Source organism: Cryptomeria japonica, chromosome 9, assembly GCF_030272615.1.
Source record: "Cryptomeria japonica chromosome 9, Sugi_1.0, whole genome shotgun sequence".
In the NCBI taxonomy this organism is placed as follows: domain Eukaryota; kingdom Viridiplantae; phylum Streptophyta; class Pinopsida; order Cupressales; family Cupressaceae; genus Cryptomeria; species Cryptomeria japonica.
In genome coordinates this window covers 670,280,418-670,307,655 of record NC_081413.1, presented here as the reverse complement: position 1 = coordinate 670,307,655, position 27,238 = coordinate 670,280,418, and the positions used below count along the sequence as shown (strand labels likewise).

The window sequence follows — 27,238 nt, the reverse complement described above, 5'->3', positions numbered from 1 at the left end:
TCCAACGCTAAATTAGATAGTGAACTGCAGTTGAACTTTCATTTCTAATCAAGTGTTCATATTCCTGGAGTTAACACTCGACTCCTTACATCAGGCCTTGCTAATAATTTATGCCAATCATAATAAAGAAGTTGTGGGTTCTTGGCTGTAGCCCTGAGTGGCAATGGACAATCAAATTCCAGTTTTCTATGTACTTTGGCCTAAGTCCCCATGCTAATTTCATTTTGCGCCCATGACATTAATGCTTTTATGTGGATGTCACCAATGTATAGCAAAGGATTCCACTCATTATCAGAAGTAACAACATAGTTATGCAAATAGAATTCACACAATAAATTTTGAACTGTTGTTAGAGAGTTCTGATAAGCATTATAAAATTTAGAGAGAAGTCTTAGTCGGGAAGGAAGACGTTGTCGCCAAGCTGAGGACCTCAAATGTGGTTAAAATTTCTAGGGTCGCAATTTTATGACACTACAACATCAAAAGAGAGTAATACCTAAAACTTGATGACTTTCCAATTTTAAAATCAAAGAGGGTATTATGAAGACCCTCATCCACCAAGGAAGAAAAATCAAAAGACCTATTTAAAAAAAAGGGTTTTGTGAAAATAACCTCTTGATTTTTTAAAACTAATGGATCTAAGATTGCAATTTTGAATTTGAATTACATTCACAATCAGATCTAAAACACTTAATCCAAAATTTAGACAACCCACAAGTTCAATTTTAAAATTAAACGATTGTTCAGTTAATTAAGCAAATAACCTAAGAAAAAATCTTAGCGATGCTAAAGACTTCATTGAGTCATTGAAGAAAAAAGTGAACACATCCAGAGAAAAGAGAAAGGAGCTTATGGACAAACTCAAAGAGAAAGAAGATCAGGGCATTGATAACCAAGTCTTAAAAGACAAGACATATGAATGAAAAAACTTGCTAGAGATAATGCAGTCTTGAAGAATAAAATGCAATCCATTGTGATGAAGCTGACAAAGGAGATTGAAGACAAAAGTTGATAAAATTCTTAAAGAAAATAAAGAAATAATTAGAAGAAAAATTGGAGTAAATAAAATAATGATTAGGAAGAATGAGGATGTACACAAGGAGAGGGGAAATTTTGAGAGAAATAATTCAAAAGTGTAAGTATGATGTAGTTCTTGAGAAAACTCAATAAAGTGTTCAAAAGTCTATTCCAAAAGTCATTGGGATGACACCCATAAGAGATGAGCCAAAAATTGAAAAACCGGATGAACAGTCAACTGAACAGTTTACTGCTGCAAATGATATTAATGATGGTCAGAAGATTGCAGACTCAGGTGAAGTAGCTTAGAATCCTTCGGTGATGACTGTTGAATCAATGAAGAAACCTGGGGAGGTTGGTAATGAAAAGGGAGAGGATACAAAGAAGGAAGAGAAGGAGAAGGATGAAGGCAAGGATGAATAGGTTTTGGTGGCAAGAGACATCGTGGAATTAAAAAATGACAACCAAATAATAAGCGATACGAATCTCATTCAAGGACCTATCAATCTTAATTCGTTATCTCCTATTCAAGCACTCAAATTTGAGGCAATCACCCAAGCTAAAGCTAGTGAATAGTTATTGAAGTCCCACAATGAGGAAAATAGATTATATCCTTAGTTACACGTATTCTTGAGAAAATTTTGCCATCTTTCAAGTAAGACACACTTGACTCACCCTTCGACAAGTTGAGAAGTATGCTTAAGTCAATGGACTCCCATTTTGAATCCCTAGAGAAAGCTACTGAAGTAAAAGTATCGAGCCATTTTAATGTCACGAGGTTGATGATAGTTTTGAGGATGGTTGAAGGAGATAGGATCAGTCTAATTATCGCTGTGAAGAGCATTGAAGAGGCATTGGACAGAGGAGGGAAAATATACAAGTCATGTCTTCTATTGTTGAAGCTCACCATAGAGCTTGATAAGAAGATCAAGGAGTGAGAAGGACAACTGGTCGGTATATCTTAGTCCTATGCCCCCCAAATCGTCTTTGCTAGTCATTATGAAGCTCAGGTGATGCTTCTACTAGATAAAATCAATAGCTCAAATCAAGAGAAAGATAAAATAATTGGTAGAGAGGGAGAGTCGAGGAACCTAAGAACTCCCTGGTTGGATACTCTACTTAGCAATCAGCAGGATGCCATGAATGCATTGAATAAGAGTGTTCCGTCAGAGTTTAGGGGAGCATAAATGCATGAATATCTATTCAATGCTCTCATCAACATTTTGGAGAACCTAAAGAAAGGTTGGGATGATCACTTGCAGTCCTTGAGGACTATTTTTGCAGACATCTTCAAATTTTTGTAAGTTGTTGTGTATACCCTTGTACATAGAATTTTGAGTGGATACCAATCTTTGCCATTAATGTCAAAGGGGGAGAGAGAAGTGAAAAATGTTGTACATTCCTAGGGGAGCCTATTGGAATCTTGCACTTTCAAAGTTTTGAAATTTGCAGTGTATGACATTTTTGGTTTAACACAGTTTAACACAATCATTTTTCACCAAGTGTTGCCATCAATGCCAAAGGGGGAGATTGTGGGCAAGAGACACTGTACCGAAAGAAATAAGTACTCTTTGGATTCCAACTCCAAACACCATTCCAGAAACTTGGAAGCAATGTCAGCGTTTGTTCTATATCAAAAGTTTGCTTTCATGAACTCATCACCAAAGACAATTTTACTCGAGTTAAGAAGTCCCTTTTTGTGATTTTAAACACATTTGATAGTTGTTTGTCTGATATAGGGCCCCAGAACACCACCATTGACCTTGCCACTCGTATTGAAAAATTTGCCTACATTGTTCATTACAGAAAACTCCTTCAGAGCTGTAATTCTCAACTTCAAACATTGCAAAATGATATTGACTCAAACCCTTGATTAAAGCTAGCGCATTCAAGTTCTTGACACCCCAAAACATTAATGCATATGTGCTCAAGCTTTGCTTATCATACTCAACCAAATGAGTTCAAATCCCCATTAGATACGGTTTACATAAATGTCCTTAGCTTTTTAGGGGATGTATAAAGAAAATTTCTCACACATTGTCAAGAGTACCCACTGTAGTGGTACAACACTTGATCTATCCGTTGCCACTGCATCGAAACAAAGCATCTTTGGGATATGATCGTGCAATTTGATCAACCTAGCCAAGATATAGATATTTCAATTCTCGGTCTCTAGCCTGGAAATTTAAACCACCCGACAAGCATTCAACTCATCTCAAGCTACTTTGCATTTATGACCATACACCACGCTGGACAACTTAAATAGCCACCTCAACCATTTGACCAATGCTAACGGTTAGAAGAATTTCAAACTATTATCATCAACGAATGGATCAATGAAGCATATTCAAAATTATTTTATCTTCACTAAGTTCAAAGGCATGATTTGTACACTTATCAACCTCTTAGTTACCTTCTCTCAGAGCATGAGATACTTTGAATCTCCGAAAGGTGGCTAGGAGGTTTTTAATACACTGAATATCCCGGTCAAGTTTCCAATTGTTTGCCTTACCCTTAAGGATAACATGCATAATTATTTGGGAGTCTGCCTCAAGATGGAGCCTTTCTACCCTCAACCTCTTTGCCATTTGCACTGCTAGAAGTGCATCTTTCACTTCCACCTCATCATTGGACCCCATACTTAGCCGTTGACTAGCATTGGCTGTAACTCTACCATGACAATCTTTCGCAATACACCCAACACCTGAGGGACTAGGATTACCTCTAGCTGCACCATCAAAATTGATCTTTATCCAACCCTCTTCTGGGGGTATCCATCTAGCTTGGCTTGTCATCTGTTGAGGAGAATTAACCCTAGGAAGCTCATTAACGGGCTAGTTATTTCATCTTTATATAAGAGTAATAATGTCTTAATATAAATTTGTGATTTTTTTTTGGAAAACTTGAATTTTCCACTCACACAAACCAATAAGAATACAAATAAATGATATTTTTATAATCATATAAAATAAAAATTGAATTTAAACGATACAAAAATTGATAATTTTTTTTAATTCTTTGTATTTATTGATTAAACTTTGAAAAAAATTTCAATGAATACAATAAAATCCCTCTTTTGCATGAACTAATACTAAATTATCTATTTTTTATACTAGAAAAGCAATTTTAACTCCACATTACAATTATTTCTTTACCACTGTCCTAACGTTTTAAAGTTATGTAGTATTGTGTTATACTAATAATAATAATAATAATAACAAGGACAGAGTATTTTCGCTTAACAATTTTTAATCTTTGACAAACGACTACAATTACCTAATATAACTTAACCTCGACTAAAAAATCTCCTTCACAGTCGGTCTTCGATTCCCGCCACGACTTGGAACACATGACAGCGCTACTGTTACACAGCTTTTCAAAAACAAAAACAGCAGGCCGAGCTGAACAAAATAAATAAAACTATGGAAATTTAGCTGGTATCCAGCAACACCACAACCAAGGTTGAGCGATAAGTTTATGCTTTCAGTCCATATTCATTTCATCTTCTTTCGTCTTCTCCAAACTCTAAATTGCTTTCTAATACGCTTTCTAATACTTTCTGAAACAGGGTTTTTGGGGTTTTATGCGTTGGAACCCTAAGCCCAAACCCTTATAGTTGGAGCATTTTCGTTTTCTTTTCTTTTCTGATGCGCCTAAATTCGTGATGGAGGACATACCGGAAGAATTTCCGGTAAGCAACAGCCAAAGGGGAGGCGCCGGTACTATATTGAGGATCCGCGTGGAGAATTTCATGTGCCATAGCAGCTTGCAAATAGAGTTCAGCGAATGGGTTAATTTCATTACCGGCCAGAACGGGAGTGAGTAGATTATTTGACTTTTTTTTTTTGTAGTTTGTTAGGCCTTGTAGTTTAAAATTATAATTTTATGTAGTTTATGAAGTGCTGAGGTTTACTTGTTTGCTGTTTAATCGTTTTTTATTCTTTTATTTTGTGGGTATTGAGTAGGATTAATGTAGTGTATCACTGTTTCAGGTGGAAAGAGTGCAATTTTAACGGCATTATGCATTGCTTTTGGAATCAAGGCGAAAAGTACTCAGAGGGCAACATCTTTGAAGGAATTTATCAAGAATGGGTGCAGGTAAGTTTGGTTATGTAGCAGCTGTTTCTTTTCAACCCTCAGTTTGATTAAATAGTGGAGCGCAAAATCGAGCTGTCCGGAAGTATTTAGAAAATGTCTTCCCGTGGAAATCTTTGATTTAAAAGTTGTATTAAAAAAATGCTTTAAGTTTGTGCTACCTTTACGTTTGTGAGTTTGGGTATGAAATCTCAGTTTGATTTTTTTGTTAGTTATTATAACACAAAATAACAACTTAAATTTATAGCAGTTTCAAATTAAAATATATAAATCAACCAAAAATAAAAAAGAATAAAATAACTTGTAAATGAACAAGCATAGAAGTAGTAATCTTTTTTCTATTTTCTATCAGAGTAACCTATTAAACGATGTTGTTGATAGTTATTAGGTTTTTTAAGACAACTAGCAGCAACTGTTTCACTTTGTTATTGAAAAGTACAAATGATCATAGTTTTAATTATTTTGAGGGATTGTTTGCAGTGTAACAAATTATGAGAGTTCTGTGGATTCAACTGCTTTATTTTACTGTTTTCTGACGTTTCATTTTGTAGCATAGCTTTGTTGTTCATTTAGTTTTGAGAGGATTGAGTTGCAATTGAAACCTATAACATATCTATGATATACCTTTAATTAGGTAACTGGTTGATAAATTAATTAATTTCTATTAAGGAGTTCTAGCTGAATTTTGGAAATGGATTTGCCCTATAACAAAAGAGAGAAAGTCAGGGGAGATGTTGCATTGTATTGTGATAGTTAGGTATCCCTTCCTTATATCACATTCCATCTTGGCGCTGCTTCTTTATTGTGCCCACATGCTTGTAGTATTGGGCATGCTTGATTGAGACAAGGAGACAAGGCATCATAGTTTGGAAAGGTTCAAATTTTAAGGAACCTTACAACTGGTAGAATCTCTGATTTGAACTATGGGAAAGAGGGGAAGGGTTTCTTACAAGAGGGGTTGAATTGAGTCTTTAATCTTGAAGTTATAATTGATTAGTGTGAAGTGGTATATTAAATGTTTGGGAAGCTATATTTCACTCCCCAAAGATGGGCATTAGATCCAATGCAAACCAATGCATATAAATTTATAATTAATGATCTCAGCCGTTACATATTTGAAGTCATTTTTATATACACACTCCTTTTTTATGCAATTGTTCAAGAAAATGCCTGGTTTTCATTATCTACTTAAAAGAATTTGTCTCCCTGGTTCTTGAATGGCAGCTCATGGACAAGAAGTAGGCAAAATTGAGTCTTTTTATATAAAGACTTATGTTACTCTTTTTACATATATAAAGTCCTTTTTAAGGAGGTTGTTTGCTTGGGTTCCCTCCACAAGGCTGCAATACATCATCCATCCCATTCTTAAATTGGGGATAGGTTTGACTTAAATAGCCACAAGACTATTATGAATGGACATGCATTTACAAAACTTCGAGCTACTTGGAGAGAGATAATCTTAGAAAGAAACAAAGATGAAAGAAATTATATCAGTGCCTACACGTTAACATTTGGGTCAAGGGACTCAGAGCACATTTTGTGACAATAGAGAAATACTAGACTAGAAAGACCCTGCATTATTAAAAGTAACTAAGCACCGAGGAAGTGTTAGCTTGGCAAGATAGATAGATCTGAAGTGATCAAACCGTGAATAATATGAACTAATTGTAAGCACAAATATCCAACTGAGAAGGAACCCCTCAATGTCATTGGTCTCCCAAAGTCATTTGTTGTTTCAACTTTTAAGTTGTGGTAAAGCATTCAATTTTGTTTAGATACACATGTTTTTCCAAAATAGGCACAATGTTGATATTTTAGTTTCATTCATTATTACCACAATGCTCTTATTGTGTATGTAACTTCATCAAGAATACAATTTTCTATCAAATAGGAACACTTTCTATCAACAAGTCTCTTAATGCATCTACATAGTTGAACTTGATTTTTTCAATTGTAGCAAACAAATGTAGTTGATTGTTTATCACATTGTATTTTGATTACTACATTGTCTTTTGCTGACAATGTGGTTGTCCTTTCTCACTCACTAGATAGATTAGAAAGACATCTGATAGGGAGAATCCCAAAGGAGGACCAATTAAGGCTAAGTATAATCTTCTTGTTAAGAGACTCTTTCAAATGAGAGAGGAAAGGTTTTGGTTTTCTAGGTAAGGCTCACTTTTAATGTTCACAAGCTTCACTCAACCCAAAACTTCCTCCTTGAGTTCTTCCCATCATTTGTTCATACACTTTCTCAAACCCTTACTATAGGTCTAAACCCCAAATATAGAAACTCTGGTCATACTGAGGTGTTGGGAGGTTTCCTTGAGTGTTTTCAAATGGTTTCCAATGGTTCTTCAAGACCATTCAACCTTGCACAAATCGGGTTCACACTTTTTGCAAAACAGGGCTAAAAGGGCTACTAACCGTGGAGGGCTAATTGTCACTTTTTTGCTTACCTAGCCCAACGATGGGCATTTGCACCAACAAACTTGTTTTGGATGATGTGTTAGAGGCCTAAGCTCAAAGATTTTTCAGGTCTTAGGCTCCATGAATGAGGTTTAGTGACTGTCCTCCATTTTAGGCTTAAATGTAGGGTTTAGTGAGGGTTTTCAAGCTTGCTTTATCAAATACACTTCTCCTTCATGAACCAAGGCCTAAAACTGACCAATGGGCTCTGCCACACCTTGGAGATCACTGTTCAAACACTTCCCACTTGTCATTTTGCCAAACACTTGGCATACTAGCTGTAAAAGATGACATAAACAGTCATTTTCACTGTTTTTCTGACTTTTCACTGTTATTTCTGCACAATGGAGGGTTAGAACTTCTCAAATGCTTGCACCAAAACATATATAAACCTTTTATCAACAAGTTAACTCTGCCTTGAACAAGTATGGTGAAGACTTCATGCATAGAAGGTTTCAAAAACAATCGTGGGGCCAAAAACCAATATATTTCCCAAAACAGGGAGTTCGCTGCCCTTTACAAACAGTGATACTTTATAATGCACAAATGGATAAACCAAGGTGATCCAATCCCTTCAAAAGGCTTCTAGGACAGGTGCAGACCTCTGTCCATATTTGTTTCAATACTTGATGCTTAGAATCCAAATTTTGAGCATAAAAGAAGAATATTAGCCAAGTTAGACCACTTGCCTAATAAGTGCTCAAATTCACCTTTTCCATCACAACTGACAGCAAAAATTTAAATACAATATGTACAAAGGTCCAACTTGGTCTCCAAGGTTCATTTTTGCTTGGTTACCCATGGAGACCAAGTGTTTCAACCCATTTTTTTCAAAACCCCAGTTTAGGGCAGTCAACTGGCAAAAACTAAAAGATTTTATTTGATAAACCAAAACACCGTAAAAACCCTAACACAAAGAATGAAAAACCTTCATACAACCATGACACAAACTTCCATGAAAGAACAGTACGGAAATATTGCTCTGTACGGACTGTTACAGCAGATTAAGCTTAAAAAGCATGAAAAACAGTCATATTTCATTAATTTCCTCTCGCTAATACAAAACCAACCTATTTACAATGTTTGAAGTGTCCTTATATAGGCACAATCAAACCATTTCAACCATTATGGCATCCATAACTACCTTGTAGAGTGATTTTACAACTTTTCTCACTTTTTGTCAAAATGTTGCTTGACAACATTAGCAATTTTTGACTCTTAGTGCATTTTTGACCTACAATACAAATATCTTCCACCTAATCATTTGAGCTGGTGTCAAATCAATAAATACACCCACTCCAATTCCTTTCTAGGCTTGTTACAAGGTTTTTAACACATTTTCACTATAATGCCATTTTTGGCTTACAAGGCACTATGGGCCAAAACTGGAAAGAAAACTTGTGAAACCTTGGGTAAACCACTCTAAGATAAACCTAAACCATAATGAAACGTAAAACACACACTTGGACTCTTACAATAGTCCTTTATTCAATTCATGATGCCATCAGGATCAAATAAGCCAAAATTGTGAAGGTGCTCCTGCACCATCAACCTTATGCCCTTCATGCATTTTTGTTATACCTTCTCATATCCTCTATATTGTAAACAATTAACTTTATTTGAATATATTGATGTATCTATAGAGGGGATTTGTCACCTCCAAGATGATGAATCTCAGAGGACAAATTGATCCGCCGCTACCTCACTCAAACTAGCACTAAGGATGAGCCAGGGGATACGAGATATAGAACTAAGATAATACAAGACAAATAGACCTTTTAGACATTTCTGGAAGCTCTTTGTGACCAAGACGAACATGCGGAACTAGGACTCTAGTGCGACGCGCTACCGTCCTGTACGGACAAAAACAAAGAATTGTACAAAGAAGGGATTGACAGTTGTATAGATAAATGAAAGAAGTGCGATGATATAAAAATACAGACAACTAGGAAATAAAGTGAAATAAGAGAAAAGGGAAGAAAGTAGACAAACAATAGGTCTGTGCTATGAAGTCTCTAGCTAAATGAATCTTCTCTAATGTAACTTGCACACAAGCTAGAAAGGAAAAATGTTTGGGGCTGCTTGGGGACTTGCCTCAGTCAAATCTCTGTTTTGGTGTTTCCACCTCCATAGACAAGCAGATAGATTGATAGAATAAAAGATAATTGCAAGATAAGATAAATGATAAATGATAAATGATAGAAGAAGGATGTGATAAATCCCAAGATGCCCAAAGATAGGATAAATAGATAGATATTACCAAAGGGGCTTGAGAAAGCCAAGAGAGTTGCAAAAGAATACTGTGAGAACTTGGGAGTGTTGTAGCAAACTAGAGACTCCTGTAGCAAGCGAGAGAGAGCCAGAGAAAGCCGTGAGAGCCCCAAAGAATAAGAGAGATTGTGCCCAAAATCTAGAGAGCTTGAATGAAGAAAGAGGATAGATTTAAAAGAGAGAAGAGGAGGGAAAAGAGGGTTGGCGAGCCATTTGAAAGATTCGGGGCCGTTTCCATCGACATGTGTAGCTGACAAGTGGAAAGGCGCGCTCATAACCGACATTTGAACGTTGAAGATGTCGTGAGACAAATGTGTGGTGCATGGACATCCGTGCGGCGTGCTAGTGTCCAAATGAATCACGCTCGAGAACAACAGGAGATAAGGGAGATACGTGACCAACAAGACTGACGCTACGAGGGAGCTGCTGAAAAGGGGGTCTTGAGCATCCTGAGAGGGAAAAGGATGATGCAAGGGTTAAAGTGAGCCTACTTAGGTGCTAGGGGAATGGACACCAAAGTGGTTACTAAAGATGTAGGTCGAATTACAAAGGGGTATGCAATTTTCGACACTACAATATCAATTCATTCAAATTAAAAACATGTATGAATCTTTTAAACAATTGATCAATATATAAACATATTTTAGAGCCTATCATTATCTATTTATTTCCCTTAATTATATTACATACATATTACTTGTATGTATAAATAAACAATGGATAGACAATTTATAATTAACAATAAATCAAATAAGAGTTATTACTAATAATGAGAAGTGCTGATTATAATAAATAATAACTACTAACTAAATTAAAATATGAATCATTGGCTGGGCACATGTAACTATTACCAACAACCATTACCTAGCGGTCAAAGGAAAGGCGCAAACTTTGGGAAGAGACTCCACCATGTCATGGGCATGGGACGTGGCTTTTAAGACAGCCATTGGGTGTTACTTGAGAAAAAACAACGACAAAAGAAAAAGGGTATAGAATGCTGAAGGAGAAAGGCAGTTCGGTCAAACTGAGATTAGAACAACAATCAGTTTTATTGGTAAGGAAGACTCATGATTTAATATTTATTGATCACCATTTCAATAAAGAAATTTACAAATTATATGATAGGAAGGATAGTAAATTTCTTATACATTTAAAGTATTTAATATTCTTGTATTATCAATAGAAATTGTTATAAGAAGAGAGTTAATGGTTCTATGAACCATTAATAACTTATATAATAGGTAATTAGCAAATACATAAATAATTGGTAATATAATTTAATTCATTTATTTATTTATGTATATATATTATTATGGATAGATTATAATGAATAAATTACTCTTATTATATTTTCTTAGATTATTTATATATGTGTGTATGTCTTATCTCGTAATCAATTAGAGGAATGAATAGAGGAAGTAAGTTAGGGAGTTGCAGTTTACCGGTTGTCCCAAGCTAAGTAGGCCACTGCAAGGGATGGAATTGTCATAGTGAGATGTTCCTGCCTCGTGGGCCAAGAGGTGAGTTGTCATAGTGGGATGTTGCGCGCTCTTGGGCTTAGTTGGGTTGATTAGTTTACAGGCACCTTGTTGATGTGCTTTTTTTTATTTTATTTTTTTATTTTTTTTATTTTTTTGTTGTTGTCGTCAGGGTATCCCCGCGGCCCCAGCCCAGCGCCCCGACCTTACCCTGGTTCAAGCAAGGGGCGAGTTGGGGGCGAGACTAATCACTGCGGCCACGGTGCCATCAACACCGCCCCCAAGTGTTCGTGGCAGAATAACTCTGGGAGAGAGAGTTGAACCCAAGACCCCAGGGAGCAAACCCGAGACTTAAGACCAACTACTCTAACCCGTGGGGGCATGTTGATGTGTTTTTTATGCACCTCAAACATAGAATAAAATACCAAGGTATCTTATCCTCTCTTGAACAAAATCTTCCCAAATGCTAAACTATGTGATCAATTGGAAGACTTCAAGGTTCCTAATGTCTGGTCTCGACATGTGGATAAGCTCAATGGTTTGATGTGATATTGCTGGAATCACAAGGGGACTTGCGTTGAATGCATGAATGTTTGGATATTTGGACTGTTGGAACTTGATCATCTGATATTGCAATCTTATGATGCTTTCTCTCCTAAGCTAAACTTGAATTGGAAAAAAGGACAAAAGGGGAAGGGTTTCAAAAGACTAAGCTACTCCTAGGAATGTAAGAAGGATGGACAATCTTTTATGAAACTCAACTAGCCTTTGCTTTGACATCAGTGAACAACTCCATAAAGTTAGTGTGATCTTCTAAGGTAATTATATGTGGTTCAAATTACCACCAACAATATAGATACCATCAAGGCAATGCATATCAATGTGTGAATAACAATTGAAGTTATAAGCTTGAATGAGGATTCTAGTTGACCATGCAAGGCAAGTTTACAATCAGCAAACTGCTAGTAGTATGGATATGCGAATTTCACCTTTAATCATCCACAAAATGTTTCATTCAATTAATCAACATTAAAACAAATGAGAAGTAGAAACCATGCAATGTGTTGAATCAACATATGAAATTCACCATAACTTCAATGAAAAACAATGTCTCTTTGATCTAGGAGGATCCAGAAAACCCTAAAAAATAGATATCTTCAAATCTTGATGGAGATGGCTGTAATGTCCCCTTCTCCGCAGTGATTAGTTCAGTTGGCCGTTTGCCTATTTCGGAGGCCCGTAGTCTAGTCAGGAGCAGAAATTAGGGTTTCATATTTTCTAGGAGGATTCTTTGGTGTTTTCAAGAGGTATATGTGGGAGTTTGATAGTTTGGATTTTGGATTCCTTCTGGGTTTTCATAGCGCTTCAGGATGGTTCAACATGCATCTGCATCGGGTGACTTTTTCCGGACTTACTATTTTTAGTAAGTGCAACAGCTGCTCAAAATGTGGTTAAAGTCACTTTGGAAACACTTACTATTTTTTAGCAATATGCTATTTTTAGTAAGTACTATTTTTAGCAGTATGCTATTTTTAGTAGTTCTATTTTTAGCAGGATGTCAGTAAGCTTGTTCAGATGGCTATTTCTGGCAGGTTAGTTTGAGCAGTTGGTCGTCCAATATGTTTTGGTGCTATTCTTGGCAAGGGTTCTTCAGTGCAATTCAGTGACTATTTCTAGCAGGGCAATTCTATTAGCTTGTTTCCCCATATCCTTGGAGCTTGTTTTGGCAGGTTCAATATTTGATGAAAAAATGGTGTTTTAAATTAAATTATAACTCAAGGCAAAGGTTGGAGGATTTATTTAAAAGGGATTGCTAAGTTATATTGATATCTAAGTCATTTCCTTAATTATATGTGGGTGATTATTGTTAAGGCAAGATGGACACCTTAGGAGGAAAAATAAGTCAATTTTATGATATAATTCAATTTATTCTTTAAACGCCATAATACACTTTATCAATGTATTTTTGTATAAGGTGTATTTGCCACCAAGTAATGGGCGATTTTGGAGAAATGAAATGAAATGCAAATTAAGGAAATTGGAATGTGGTTGTTTAATCCCATATTGGAGGGAAAAGAAGTTTGACTTCAGGAGGAAGTTACAAATATGTGCCTTAGCCTTCATTTGGGGGTATCCAAGAATTTTTTATAATGAAATGCTGCCGAAATGCAAAGTGAAAGCTTCGGGGAAGGCTTAACTCCTAGCCATAGCTTGATTTCTTGCTTGCAATACAATAAGTAGTCGAGCTAGAGACTGCTCTTCATTCAGAGGAGTGGACTGGAGAACAATGTTGCAGAATTTTGTGTCAGTTTCAGATGTTTTGGTGTGTTTTCTTGAGTGATCATGTTGCTGATCACGGTGTGTGCTGAAGGTGTTTTTTTGCTCGTGGCTCCCTGTGTGCTTGACGTGTGGTTCTGGGTATCTTCTCCATCTCTTCCTATGCCTTGGGCGATAAAGTTCACCATTTTGCGGATCTTGAAAAGCTGATTTGGATTTTATGTAGCAAGTCGAACTTCCCAGTAGAGCCGTCCCCTTTCCTTGGCTGCCTCGTGTTGTGTTCTGATTGTTTGTGGTGCAGGTTTGAGGTTCTATTTGTGTTGTCTATGTTATATCTCTCATTTGCTTTTGATTTGGTGCAGAGTTCCCAAACTCGCCGTGAGTCAGGCGAGTTCGCCGAGTTGGCGAGTCGAGCCAAGCTCGGCGAGTTTTGTTGACTCGGGACTCAGACTCGGCGAGTTTTGACCATAACTCGCCTGACTCGCGAGTCAGGCGAGTTATGGCAAAACTCGCCGAGTCCAAGCTCCAAGACTCGGCCACGACAGGTCAATGTTTTGACTAGTTTGACAAGTTAGTCTGAGTCAGGCTAGTTATGGCAAAACTCGCCGAGTCCAAGCTCCAAGACTCGGCCACGACAGGTCAATGTTTTGACTAGTTTGACAAGTTAGTCTCTCCGTCAGGATTCATATATGGAATATAACATTTAAGTATAAGTGACATTTCCTTATACTTTAAGTTATATTCCATATATATTGTCAGGATGTTTGAGAGTAGTTTCAGACCTCCATGAGTTATAATGCAAAATCTAGTTTTTGGAGGATCCTTCAAATTTCCAGACTTAGTCAAATTTCAGGCCATTTCAGGATCAGGATGACATTCCAGACTTTTAAGGCGAGTTCACTCTGACCTTGATGTAAGGGACGGGACCTAGGAGGACACTATGCATTCAACCAAGGTTTGATTTAGCAACTTGAAGTGTGACCAGATAGTACACAAAAACCCTAGGAATGATCTAAATAACCCCTAATCACTCAACTGACCTAACCTCCTTCACTCCACCTTGAGGAGATCCACCTGATTTGATGACCTTTGAGAAACTCAATCCCTTCAATTCAAAGGCTAAGACACTAAAACGACCAACAACAAAACTAAAAGAGCTAACCCTAGAAAGCAAAAAGTGGGGGTTTTCATTTGCAATGGGGCTATGTGTGAGTGCCTCACAACAGGGATGTTTCTTAAAATTTTGAAAAAAAGTGGGTGAGTTGGGGACATTTCCTACCTACTACCATACACAAGCACTCCTTATAGTTTCCAAGTGAAGATATTCATGATGTCTCATGTTGGTGCTCCCAAAATTTCAATTTGGCCAAAGAAAATACTAAACAGAAGCCCCAAACAAGTAGATACTCTACCAACATGCCTTTCATGGCATAACAAGCTAGCACACATTATAATTGGGCTATATTCAATAATGGGTGCATGAAACAAGTTTTAAATTGTTAAAAATCTCTTAATTTCAAGGGTTTTTTAATTTTGCTGAGTCATTGCCGAGTCGTTGCCGAGTCATAGCCGAGTCACGAGTTGAGTCGGCCTTGCCGAGTCCGAGCCGAGTCCGAGTCTGAGAACTTTGATTTGGTGCAATTCGGAGTTGATTTGGGGAAGTTGTGAGCATTTTAGTTTGTCCGTTACTTGCTGGTCTTTGTATTTTTAGTGTGTTATTGGTAATTTCAGAATTTGAAGTTGGTTGTGTGAAGAGCTTTCTTGGTGTGCCTTGAGCTTTTGGTGTTGGGAGTTGATTTTGGGGTGTGTAAGTTCATTGGTGTGGAAAGAAGGAAGTTGGTTATCATTTGCAGCTGTTGGTTCTCAATTCTTACTTCTATGATCCATATTGTAATGCTGGTAGTAGTACTAACAACAGTTCCTATTGTTCTCTTGTCCCACTGCATAAGTGGAAGAGGCTGGCCATGCTGTCTATCTTGGAATAGTGATTTCTCTTAGTTTGTAATCCATATTATGCATTGTAAGCTGGTTAGTAGTACTAACAACCATCTAATTGAGTTATTGCTTTAAGTCCCGCTGCATAAGTGGAAGAGGCTGGCTTTGCCGCCTATTTTGGATATTGTAATACTGTCCCGCTGCATAAGCGGCCGAGTTGATTTGTATTTCATTTCTAGTCCTCTTGCTGAACAAGCGGCCGAGTGATTGCATTCTTTAGTTCTTTAGCTTGTCCTTGGCTGGTTTACCGGCAAGTGATTGCATTGTTTCCATTATTTTGCTGTATAAGCGGAAGGGGTTGGCTTGCCGCTCGAAGATTGTAATCATTTTAAGTTATTGGCATCTAACGATCCCCTCGACACTGTATGCTCTTACCCTCCCATATTGGGCTCTCGGTGATCAGAAAGCGAAGGGTTACTTTCAGCAGCATTTGGTTTTCATTTCCTAACCATAACAAGTGTTGTGTTGAATGTAATTGTGGAAAAAAAAATGGGAAAAATTAAGGGGGATATTACAATGGCCCCATTACGTAGAGCTCACTGACACGATCCTGACGTAGCTTGAATTGCGTCAAAAGGAGGTTGTATGCGGAAGTTATCTACCCAATAAAATTTCAACAATATCATTTGGCTTAAATCTACCCAATATTTTTTATGATCACATACAAATTTGGGAAAGAGGGTCACATTAATAGGGAAATAATGATTTTTTTTCAAAATAAAATAAACTTACAACTAGATTGAGCTATTCAATTAAAACCACCCCCATATTGAACTTAAGTGCTCCCAACGCAAGGCCATATGCTTTACTACTTAAGGTATAAGCATGGCTTCTAAGATTCAAACAACAAAATGCATAATTTAATAAATAGGAAACTGTCGTGCTCCTAAGCTTTGGATAGGGGGTTTTCTTTCTTTGCAATTTTTTCGTCTAACCCAAGCGAGAATTCAATACAATCCCCAAGCTTTAAACAAACTACAAACAGTTCTGAGAAATCCCCAATCAATTCCAAGCACTTCAATCAAAGGTAGGGTTTTAAGTAGTAAGTATCATGCTCTTTTTGTCTCCCCAAAAACTTAAAAAACAACAAGATGCATACTGAAAGGCTTTTCAATATAAGCCAAAATATTTAGAAGTAAAATATTTTTTTACCTTTCATATTTTTCACATTGCCAATCTTTTTACCTATTAAGAGACATTTTGAACTTTGATTTAAATCTATTTCCCAATTCACTAGCAAAGTCAAATAATTACTTTACATACAAATGCAATATTTTCTAACTTAACATTCCTAAAGTGCAATATTCTCAAAGTTACTTTACTTGCCTAATCAAATATGTTTCTTTTCAATTAATCTAATAGAAAAATGGCATTTTGACAAAGACTACTAATCCTTTGTATATACCAAGCAAATACACAAAATGATGATAAATAATGAAAAATTAATTGAATATACAATCAGATAACTTTATTCAATTATAGAGCCGTTTAAATAGGCAATTACAAGTGGTGATGTTTCTAAAAAGAAACAAGTGCTTCTAAAAATAGAAGCCAAAAATAGAAAACTAAATAAAGCAAAAATTACACGAATGACCATTAAAATACTAATTAAATATTCTAATACCCTCCCTTAATGGTCATTCTATCTACTAACTACCCTTCAAAAACACTGTAGATCTTTTGATCACAAACGGAAATAACACTTTGTTGCGGCGGATAACCTCCCTAGATCTGCAAAGTGTTAATGACCAAGAATACCAGAATCCATCCAACTTGATGTTGGGTAACCAAACTGAAACTTGAAACCATGATTTTGAGGAAAAATTGGCAAACCCTCCAAAACTGAAGATACAAATCATCATTTTTTGTGGAAAAAAATGGTAAAAACCTTGAAACGTTGTGCTGCAAGACCCAAAACATCACGTGGTAAAACACCAGACATCACGTGGTATAACGTTAGACATCACGCGGTAGAACACCAGACATCATGCGGTAAAACACTAGACATCATGCGGTAAAACACTAGACATCATGTGGCAAAACACCAGACATTGCGAGGTAAAATAGTAGACATCACGCGGCAAAAGCACAGACATCGCGTGGTAAAACAACACTCCCTGATTTTGAGGAAAAATCAAGCAAAACCCTCCCATGATTTTTTGTGGCATAAAAATCAGAAAACCCACAAACATTTTTTCAGGAAAAAAATCGTGAAAACCCTAAAAGTTGGATTTACAAATCATCGTTTTTGTAAAAATAAACGGTAAAACCCAGAAAAATAATTTTTTGTGGAAAAAATACTAAAACCCAAAAATAATTTTTGTGGAAAAAATAATCAAAATCTAGAAATAATGTTTTGAAAACCTAGAAAATTATCTAAAAAACCCTAGTTCAGATTTATAGCAGAAACAAAACACAGTAGCCAAAAGCATAAAGGTTTGTGCCCTAAATTCTGCAAGAACTGCACCTAGAAAACACCAAAGTCGAAACACGCAACCAAAATTTGCAGAGGCCGTGGCTTGTAGAAACCCCCCCAAAAAACGCGGAAAACCTTTGCAGAAATCATGCCAAAGAACCTGATGAAAATATGCAGAAAATCGCGAGAGAAAAAATGTGGTGTCGGAAAAACATATCCCGCTGCCAGTAGAAACCCTAGTCGCTGCACGAAGAAGACTCAATCGTCTGCACACAAGGAAAATCACCTAAAATGTCGCAGAGAAAAATCGCGGGCCATTAGTGAGCAAAATCGTGGACAGAAACTCGATTTTTACAATTGCAAAAATCGTGTTTAAGAAAAATTGCGATTTTGGAAAAATGTTGCCGGAAAAAAAACCCCCGATTTTTTTGGAAAACTTCGCGTTAGAATAAATCGCGCCAAATATGGAGGGTGTTGGTGGAAAACACAGGAAAAAAACTGCTTCAGAACCCCCGCGCAGTCGCAGGGAAAGAAAAAACTTTGCCAAGAAAAATCGTGAAAAAAATGCGATTTTGGAAAAAAATTCCACGAAACGATTGAATCTGGAAAAGAAATCTGCCCAAAAAAAACTTCAAAATTTCACCAACGATTTTTTATTAAAAAAATCAATTAAAAAAATTCTGGAAAAACTTTCCAGAAAGGAGGCCACAAATTTTATCAAAACATTCGCCAAACTCTGACAAACCCCATCGACCCGCTCTGATACCATGAAAAATTAATTGAATATACAATCGGATGACTTTATTCAATTGTAGAGCCGTTTAAATAGGCGATTACAAGCGGCGATGTTTCTAAAAAGAAACAACTGCTTCTAAAAGTAGAAGCCAAAAATAGAAAACTAAATAAAGCAAAAAATACACTAGTGACCATTAAAATACTAATCAAATAAAGTCACCCAAGAAAGACACATTTATAGTTCTAACACTTCAGGGATTTATAATTGTGACTGATTTGGATATTGGTTTGATGGGTTTCGATTTCACATTTCCTATTACTCTATACTGAGTAGGATGAGTTTATATACGTATACAAAGCATATACACCATCTCCAATTAAGCACTATTGGGATTTTATTTGCACCTGCACACCTCAATCAAACATTAGGCACATCTTCCCTATATGCAACACTAGCTGAGGTGAATGGCAAAATCACTCAATGTCATAGGATTCACATTTAATAATTTCATTTCAATTAAATCACTTACCCAAGCAATATGATCAACACATGATTAATCATTTATTTAATAAGATGGGGCAACAGATAAAATAGGTAGACATTACACTTACACTCACATGGATGTTTAGTTTACCGGCTCGTCTTTTAGTCTGTAGTCTGCCAACAATTGGCATGTTTGCACAGATATGTACCAGGTCTTGTCTCATTGTGCTAATGCTTTCAGATGTATTTCTTAGATAACACTGCATTTATTAAATCTAATCTACTGTATGAGTCAGAGATCTGGGGATCTAGCTTGGTATATATAAATTGAGCTTCTTTTGAGAGGGTCCAAACTATCATGCCGAGTTTGTCACCTAGCCACTTCGCCTTGAGAATATCTTCAAGCTTTCTATGTTGACAGACTCAAATCCATGGCTGATTTTGCCTCAGATTGAGAGACATATCATAGTTGGCACTGTGATGTCCCCTTATTGATATTCCTAGATTAGGCAAATACTAAAGCTTGCAAATACAGGGAAATCACTGTCAGTTTGCTTAAAGAAATATTTCTTTAGAAATGGTTTGACATTTGAACACATATGCATATTTTAATAGAAATGGCGAGATTAATAACTGATCTGAATTCTCTGTCAAAGAGGGTCTGATATTATGATTCAAGAAAATTGCTGTCTGATCTGATCTTGATGTATATGTAATACGCTGACCGTGTCTGATTTACAATCTTGATAATGTCTGCCTCTGATTTGCTGAGAGGCAATGTGCTTAAAGAGCAGATCAATATTGGATATATATAAAAGAAGAAATGTTCGATGATCCCCAAATGAATGATTTTGATCTTCCTCTTATACCCTGCTAGATAGAAGGGATGCACCTCTTGAATTATGAAAGGACATATCCTTTCCTAATTACATCTCTTCACAACATAAACAAATTGCATCTCTTCTTATATTCGGTCAAACTTAACTAATCACACCTTTCCATATTGCTAACGTAATCATCTCAAAACCATCAATTAGTCTTCTACCCAATTGCTGTCCTCATGAATTGATCACCATCATTGACTATCATTACCATTGGTATTCTTCTCATAACAAGCGCTGACTATAGTATTATTCATCCTTAGTAATCATCACTATCCATTTATTACTCCTGGCCTTGATAATGTTCGATGAGAAATCAACATAATGATGTCGATCATTCTTGTATATGTTGTCTTCAAGTATGCTTGCTGACTTCAAACTTAATTTGCTTCCCATTGATGTATAATTGATCGGGCCTGGGTAGTATCACACCTTAGCAATCGTAGTCTTAAAAACTTCTTATTCTTTCGATGTCAAACCTGCTCCGATCTTGCTATTAATCTGTCTTATCATGGACATAAACTTACCCATGACCCAACCATTAGAGAGTGTTTACCGCTGGTTATGTTGATCATCACTATGAATAATATCACTGTCTGAATATACGATTTCTGCATAATGAATATCGTACTAATCATTTGTTACAATAATTTTGATGATTGTCAATCGATCGCTTTGTATGGGTTGCTAGTCATACAGTAGTTTTCACTTAGTCACTCCATTGATCTTTGTCTTAGTTTCGATTTACCCAAAGTGATCAACACTTATTCATGATACTGGATGGTTTAATTATATAATATTTATAATATTATTTTATCAATAATTTAATAATACAGTATTTATAATATTATTTTTGCAATAATGTATTATTATTATATTTATATTGTGATTTTGTCAATAATATAATATTGTAAAATTTATATTATAAATAATAAATTAATATTAATATTTAATAAATATAAATTATATATTAAATTCTTGTTTATTATTATTATTAAGATTTTTTTTAGTTCATTCTATTCATTTATTTAGTTATATATATATTTTTTATATTTTAATTGTATTATTATTTATTATTAAATTCTATTTTAGAGCGGGCATTATCATATTTTGATTGTTTAGATGGGGACATCACAGGCACTTTGTTCTTTAGAAATGGTTATCTCTCTATCTTCACAGTGAGTCAACTTTATTGGTTTTTTATGACTAGTTTGCTTCTTCAATTTGTTGACATCTTTTTTAATTGGTTTCTTCCATTCAAATGCTCCTTGGATGCAATGCCACACCTTCTTCTTTCAAATGATGCTTGGATGCAACTCTACACTTTCTTCCTTTAAATGATACTTGGATGCAACATCGAACCTTCTTCCTTTAATCTAGATGTACTGCTCACACACACACACATACATTGCTCTCCTTCATATCACTTATGTCGTTTGATATGATCATCTCCATCATGATTGGTCACAGGAGGATCCTCTTTGGATAGTCGATGGTAATAGGTACACTGCCACCAGTTACAAGCTGAGATGGATAACGAAATTCTGTGAAGTGACATGATCTGTTGTGTCTGTTCCTTCTGGGAAGTGTAGACCAAGAAAAACCTTTTCAGGTGTCCTAGTTACTATAATATCCAGTGCTGCTATTATTGCATGTATAACGAATTAGGTGGTTATCTGTCTGTTTTGTTTTGTTATCCTCACGAAAATTTCATGATCCATTTCCTTGAAGAGTTTGTCACTTTCGTGCACAGGATGGTTTAGCTGGACCTGGATGAGGTTTAGTCTAGAACTCTTCGGTCTGACCAGAACTGTTTGGACCTTTTTTTTTTAATTTTTTAAGTTGCTAAATAAATAATATTGAAAATTCTGACATAATAGAAAACCTCATACCTTAAATTAAATACATGAAACACAAAATAGAAAAATTAAACTAATAAAACCCTAATTGTAATGGAATCACCCACAGCAGATATCAGACCTCCATCTGTTTTTTGTCAGCCGTCTATGCGGAGATTTTTGACACAAATTTCTCATATTTGTCATCAGTAGACTTTTCAGTTTGCTTCCACTACCTGCAAGTGATGCAGTAGTCATGTTAACTGTTGGGTGTTCCACAATATGGCAATTGAACTTAAGATATATTATGATCTGCAAATACATACATTATAACTGATGTATAGTATGCATAATGATATAACTTTGAAATCAATTGTGGAGCCTACTTTAAGTTTTGTAAATTGAACTAAATGAATAAAGCATTTTAATTGTAGGAACTGTATACATGTTAAATCGTATAAAACAAAGAATGAATGTTAATTACATTAATCTTATGTCGAATAATTTTTAACTGCCATTTTTTTTAGTGCTTCTTGTGATATTATCAATAAATACTTCTTCGATAGTGTTAAACTTTGGGCTCATCTTTTTGCAGTTATGCTCTTGTTGTTGTGGAATTGAAGAATGAAGGTGAAGATGCTTTCAAACATGAGGTTTATGGAGATAAGATAATCATTGAACGCAGAATACTTGAATCTTCAAGTACAACTACTTTAAAGAATTACCAAGGTTTGAATTTCGATAAAATCAAATTGGCATAAAAAGTGATTATGTTCTGGTTTATCCTTCCATTTTATGATTTATATATTGCAGGTAAAAGAGTTACCCAAAAGCGGGATGAACTTCATGAGCTTGTGGAGCATTTTAATGTAAGTGACTATTATTTTTTCTTCTTTGTTGTGTTATATTGATAATTCAAGAGCTCATTTGGTATGTATGTCTTAAAAGTCTCATCTTTATTTTAGCAGTAGTATTTTTTATCAATCATACAATGCCCATGTTTTTGGTTTTAATCAATATCAACTAGCATCCCATGCTTGGAGAGAAAAAAAAACAGATAAATTAATGTCCAAAGTCAACCAAGCATGTGGACAAGAGTTGACAACTAACAACAATAGCGTTGTGAGAGCCAAAAAGGAATTCCAACCCTTAAAGAGTAAAAATACTACAAGCTACAAGCTCAGAGTAGAAAAAAAGATTCTAAATTACTAGGGGCAGATAAACCCAAATGGGTGTATCCTATACGTGTAGGAATATATATTGTCATGCATTCAAACAGTTCTTTTAACCATGAGAAAGTAAGTCTTGACACTAGAGAAGAAAGTATGGTTGATGGAGATCTAGGTATGAAATTAGGAATTTTGTAGTTTTGTATGGGTGATGGAGATCTTGTAGTTTTCACCCGTAAATACATAAATTCCTTGTATTTTGCACAGATTTCTTGTAGTAGAGTTAGAACATGGAAAGAACACTTAGGGAGGTTTGTAGATCATAGTTTTAGTTTTACTAAGGTCAGATAGACAAAAAAATTGCAGAAAAACAATCAAAAACTACTTTTTTTTTTATATATTTAAGTGCATTTCTATAGCAATGAGATATTGTAAACAAATAAAATAGAGACTTCAACACATGAATTGTTGGAAATAGATTTTCGTTGTTTATATTCATATCGCTGATTACATTGCACAAAACATACCACAACAACATAAATAATAAGTAGATCACGACAGTTGACAAAATGTCAATTACAATATAGTTTGTGACTTTGGACAAAGTCAACCTTCATAAAATCAAATGTAGCCAATGACATCCTTGATGATGAAGCTCTTGGGTGAAAGCATGTCCTAGCTCGTTTAAGAATATTTATTTATTTTAAGATATATTACTATCATACCTAATTTAGTCATTAATATTAAATAAATTACAATAATATATCTTAAAACATTAAATATATTGTAATTTATCTAATATTACAGTAATATTACAATAATATAAAAAAATTGCGGTATTATATTTTCAAGAGATTAGATTTCCTGAAAAACAAGCTTAGAATATGGAAGAAAGAAGTGTTTAGAAACATTTTTGAGGAAAAAGGTGCAGTTGAAATGGAACTAGAGGTCCTCAATGAAAAATTAATAAAAGACGGAATCACCTTAGGATACTCTCTAGAGAGGGTAAATGAGAAACCAACAACAATTTCATCTTTGAACGTTTATCTGAAGTAGGGAGAATGTGCCACATGTAATAATATGGCATCAGTGAAGAAGAAATGGGCAATAGATGACTTAAACACTTCTCATGATTGAAAATTGAACATCCTTACAACAACCTCTCCTCTTTAACTCTAGACATCTATGGTTTGGTTATGTAATGACATAGTAGGTTATGTAGTCACGTTGGCATTCTCACCTTGGACTATTTTTTCACAGCCTTTAACCTCTTGTTTATTTATGCACAAAAGATGAGAGCAATTCTTTGTGTAGCTGTCTCTATAATCCTTGTTGCACAAATGACATAGCCCTACTCTATTTCCTCTTGAATTCTTTTCTTGTGTTTGTCTATGGTTACTACAAATTGTAAAAAGGTTTTTTAATTCTTAGTTATGGTCTTTGCGTAAGTTTTGAGGAGTTCAAAAGGGAATTCAAAGGGGTTATTTGAGTTCACAGTTCTGACAACACCCCCACTCCCAGAAGAACCCCTCCATAGTACCTCTATGGCCTCTATATTGAATTTGAACCTCTTTACTGATACTGCCCTCACTACCGCTCTTTGCTTTTTTTTGTTGAAAGATAAAAATACAGCTGCAAGTGCTAACATAAAACAAAAATCAAACAAAAAATCCTACCTAATTATTTGAAACTTTGAAAAAAAACAATTTTTTTTGTAAAGGAACTTATTCTAATAAATAATGGATGGTAAACTTGCCTTAAATGATGTAGTTTTGATAGTCTTTTGCCTTCTTGTAAGGCTTACCTCAAATGATGTAGTTTCATATTAGAATGCTTTTTTCTTGTCTGCTTTTGCAACGTTCTTCAACCAACATTTACATTATTTATGCACTTATTGCTTCTTGAATCTTATAACATTTTTTCTGTTTCATAGACTAGTCTTGTAAGGTTCTCTTATTCTTGTTGATATTTGAAGATCCTTTATTATTGTATTGCAGCTATATGGCATTTCACATTGGTGCTCTGTGTTTATGTATCTTAATTGTACCATTACAGATCGACGTGGAAAATCCATGTGTTATTATGACTCAAGACAAAAGCCGGGAGTTCCTGCACTCAGGAAATGATAAGGAAAAGTTTAAGGTGTGGCAAAAATCTGCCATGATATTTTATTATATATTATGTTTAAATGGTTCTATTTTTTTTTTTAACTATATATACTGGCAAGTTTTGGTAAATGATTTGAGAAATATGGTCAAAGGACTTGAAATATTGCTCCTTTATATATTATTCTACACAATGTTTACTGCTTAGAATCTTGCTTGGCAATGTATTTCTGATGCTTAACAGGATTTTTTTTGGTATGGTTTGTTTGAAAAAGCTTTAAACTGTTGTTTTTACAGTTTTTCTTCAAGGCTACGCTATTACAACAAGTGCATGATCTATTGAAAAATATTAGGAATCAGCTTGATGCTTCGAGTGCCATGATTGATGAATTGGAAGCTTCAATAAGACCTTCTGTCAAAGAATTAGAAGAACTGGAGGACAAGATAAAGAGCATGGAATATGTTGAAAAAATGTCACAACAAGTTCAGCCATTGAAGAAGAAATTGGCATGGTCTTGGGTGTATGAAATAGATAAGCAAATTCAACAGCAGACTGTTAGGCTTGAAAAGCTTAAAGGTCGCATACCCACAGTTCAAGCGAGAATCGATAAGAAGCAGGTACTTTTTTCCATTTGACAACACAGATACTTAACTTAGATATAAAAATTAAACTGGAATGATTGTTTATTCCTTAATGCATGTTGTATCTATTTTCTTTTAAGTGTTGAAATGCTGCAAAAGTTGTTGAACGGTAGCTTTGACTTCAGTTTATTCTTTTCCATATTATTTCTTTTAACTTGATGATTTTGAGACTCAAGCTCATAAAATATAGCTTCATAACATTGATGAATCTTCCACTTGGTTTATAAAACAGCATTAGTAAATATGAAATCTTCAAAAGTTGTGAATTTTTTTATATGCTAAAGTGAGAACTCATTACTAGCCTACTAGGAGTTGGGACTATGAGTAAACAATGTCAATAATTACTTATAGTTCTTCTAGGCTGTTAAATTATAACACTCTTTGCTAATCTGTTTTCATTTCTCTGTGATAGATCCATTACCTCTTTTTATGCTTTTCGTTGAATCATGTAGCTTTGCTAGTGTTATGATTGGTGATTCACAAAATTTGTTACACTAATAGAGAAAGATAGGCAACCGCAATACTATTTGCAGTTACATCAAGGAGATGCACTGTAACAGGTGAAGGAAAAATGGGAAGTGTCTTGATAAGAGATTTGAGAGTGAAAACATCCTGTGAACTCAAAGAGATTAGATTTCCACAGTCCCAGTTGAATCCAGAAGTAAAAGATACAAATCCTGTGAACTATGAAAAATTATTAATTAACATAAAATTACTTGAGGGTTCCATTTATATATGTGCAGCATAATAGGTCATCATTACTCCAATATTTGAATACAATGTTAAAAATTGAATATCTAAAAATGTTCAGTTTTAATGTAGTTCAAGAAACAACCTGTAAGGATTAGCACAGGATATGACTGAAATATAACATGCTTGTTAGTAGGCTTATTGATATTGAATTCTAACAAACTGCCTATATATGTGTATCCTTACGAAATATAGCTTTAATGAATTATAATGTTAGAGATGTCTTTCACATCTTTCTGGGTATTACCTTGAGTTTGATAAAATATAGGAGATCTCACTCTCAGGCACCGTCCTGAGCTGGGTTAAAAATAAAAGAGACTTTAGTCTGGGCTTTACCTCAAACTAGGTAATTGAAATAGGGACTACGGTCCTTTGTCCTGTCTTGAACTGGGTTTGAAATCAAGAGACTTTATTCAGGAAAATACGTTAAACTAGGTTAAAGATAAAGTTTATAACCTTAGTATGTGCAGTGCCAATACTAGTTGATTTTCATTACGATTATATATGAATATTATAAATGGAATCGAGCATAAAGAAAATCAAACCATTTAAAATGTGTTTTCAGATTTCAATACAGCACTAGCAGCTTATGTAATGCCCCCTTCCTAATTTGCCCTAA

At 35.2% G+C, this 27,238-nt stretch overlaps 1 protein-coding gene across 2 annotated transcripts in view; it reads left to right on the top strand.

Annotated features, from left to right (window-relative positions):
- Nucleotides 1–4,311: 4,311 nt before the first annotated feature.
- LOC131033840 (structural maintenance of chromosomes protein 6B) overlaps nucleotides 4,312–27,238 on the top strand; it is a 171,816-nt gene continuing 148,889 nt past the window's right edge. Inside the window, exons 1-7 of one of the 2 annotated variants that reach the window (XR_009103688.2) lie at nucleotides 4,312–4,478; nucleotides 4,586–4,835; nucleotides 5,010–5,115; nucleotides 22,549–22,682; nucleotides 22,767–22,822; nucleotides 25,178–25,264; nucleotides 25,525–25,845. Coding sequence is in view for 1 of the 2 variants with exons in the window: in XM_057965132.2 (XP_057821115.2) it covers nucleotides 4,682–4,835; nucleotides 5,010–5,115; nucleotides 22,549–22,682; nucleotides 22,767–22,822; nucleotides 25,178–25,264; nucleotides 25,525–25,845 (858 nt within the window). In the remaining variant the exon portion in view is untranslated. The remainder of the gene's footprint in view (nucleotides 4,479–4,585; nucleotides 4,836–5,009; nucleotides 5,116–22,548; nucleotides 22,683–22,766; nucleotides 22,823–25,177; nucleotides 25,265–25,524; nucleotides 25,846–27,238) is intronic. The other variant, XM_057965132.2, reaches the window with a different exon arrangement.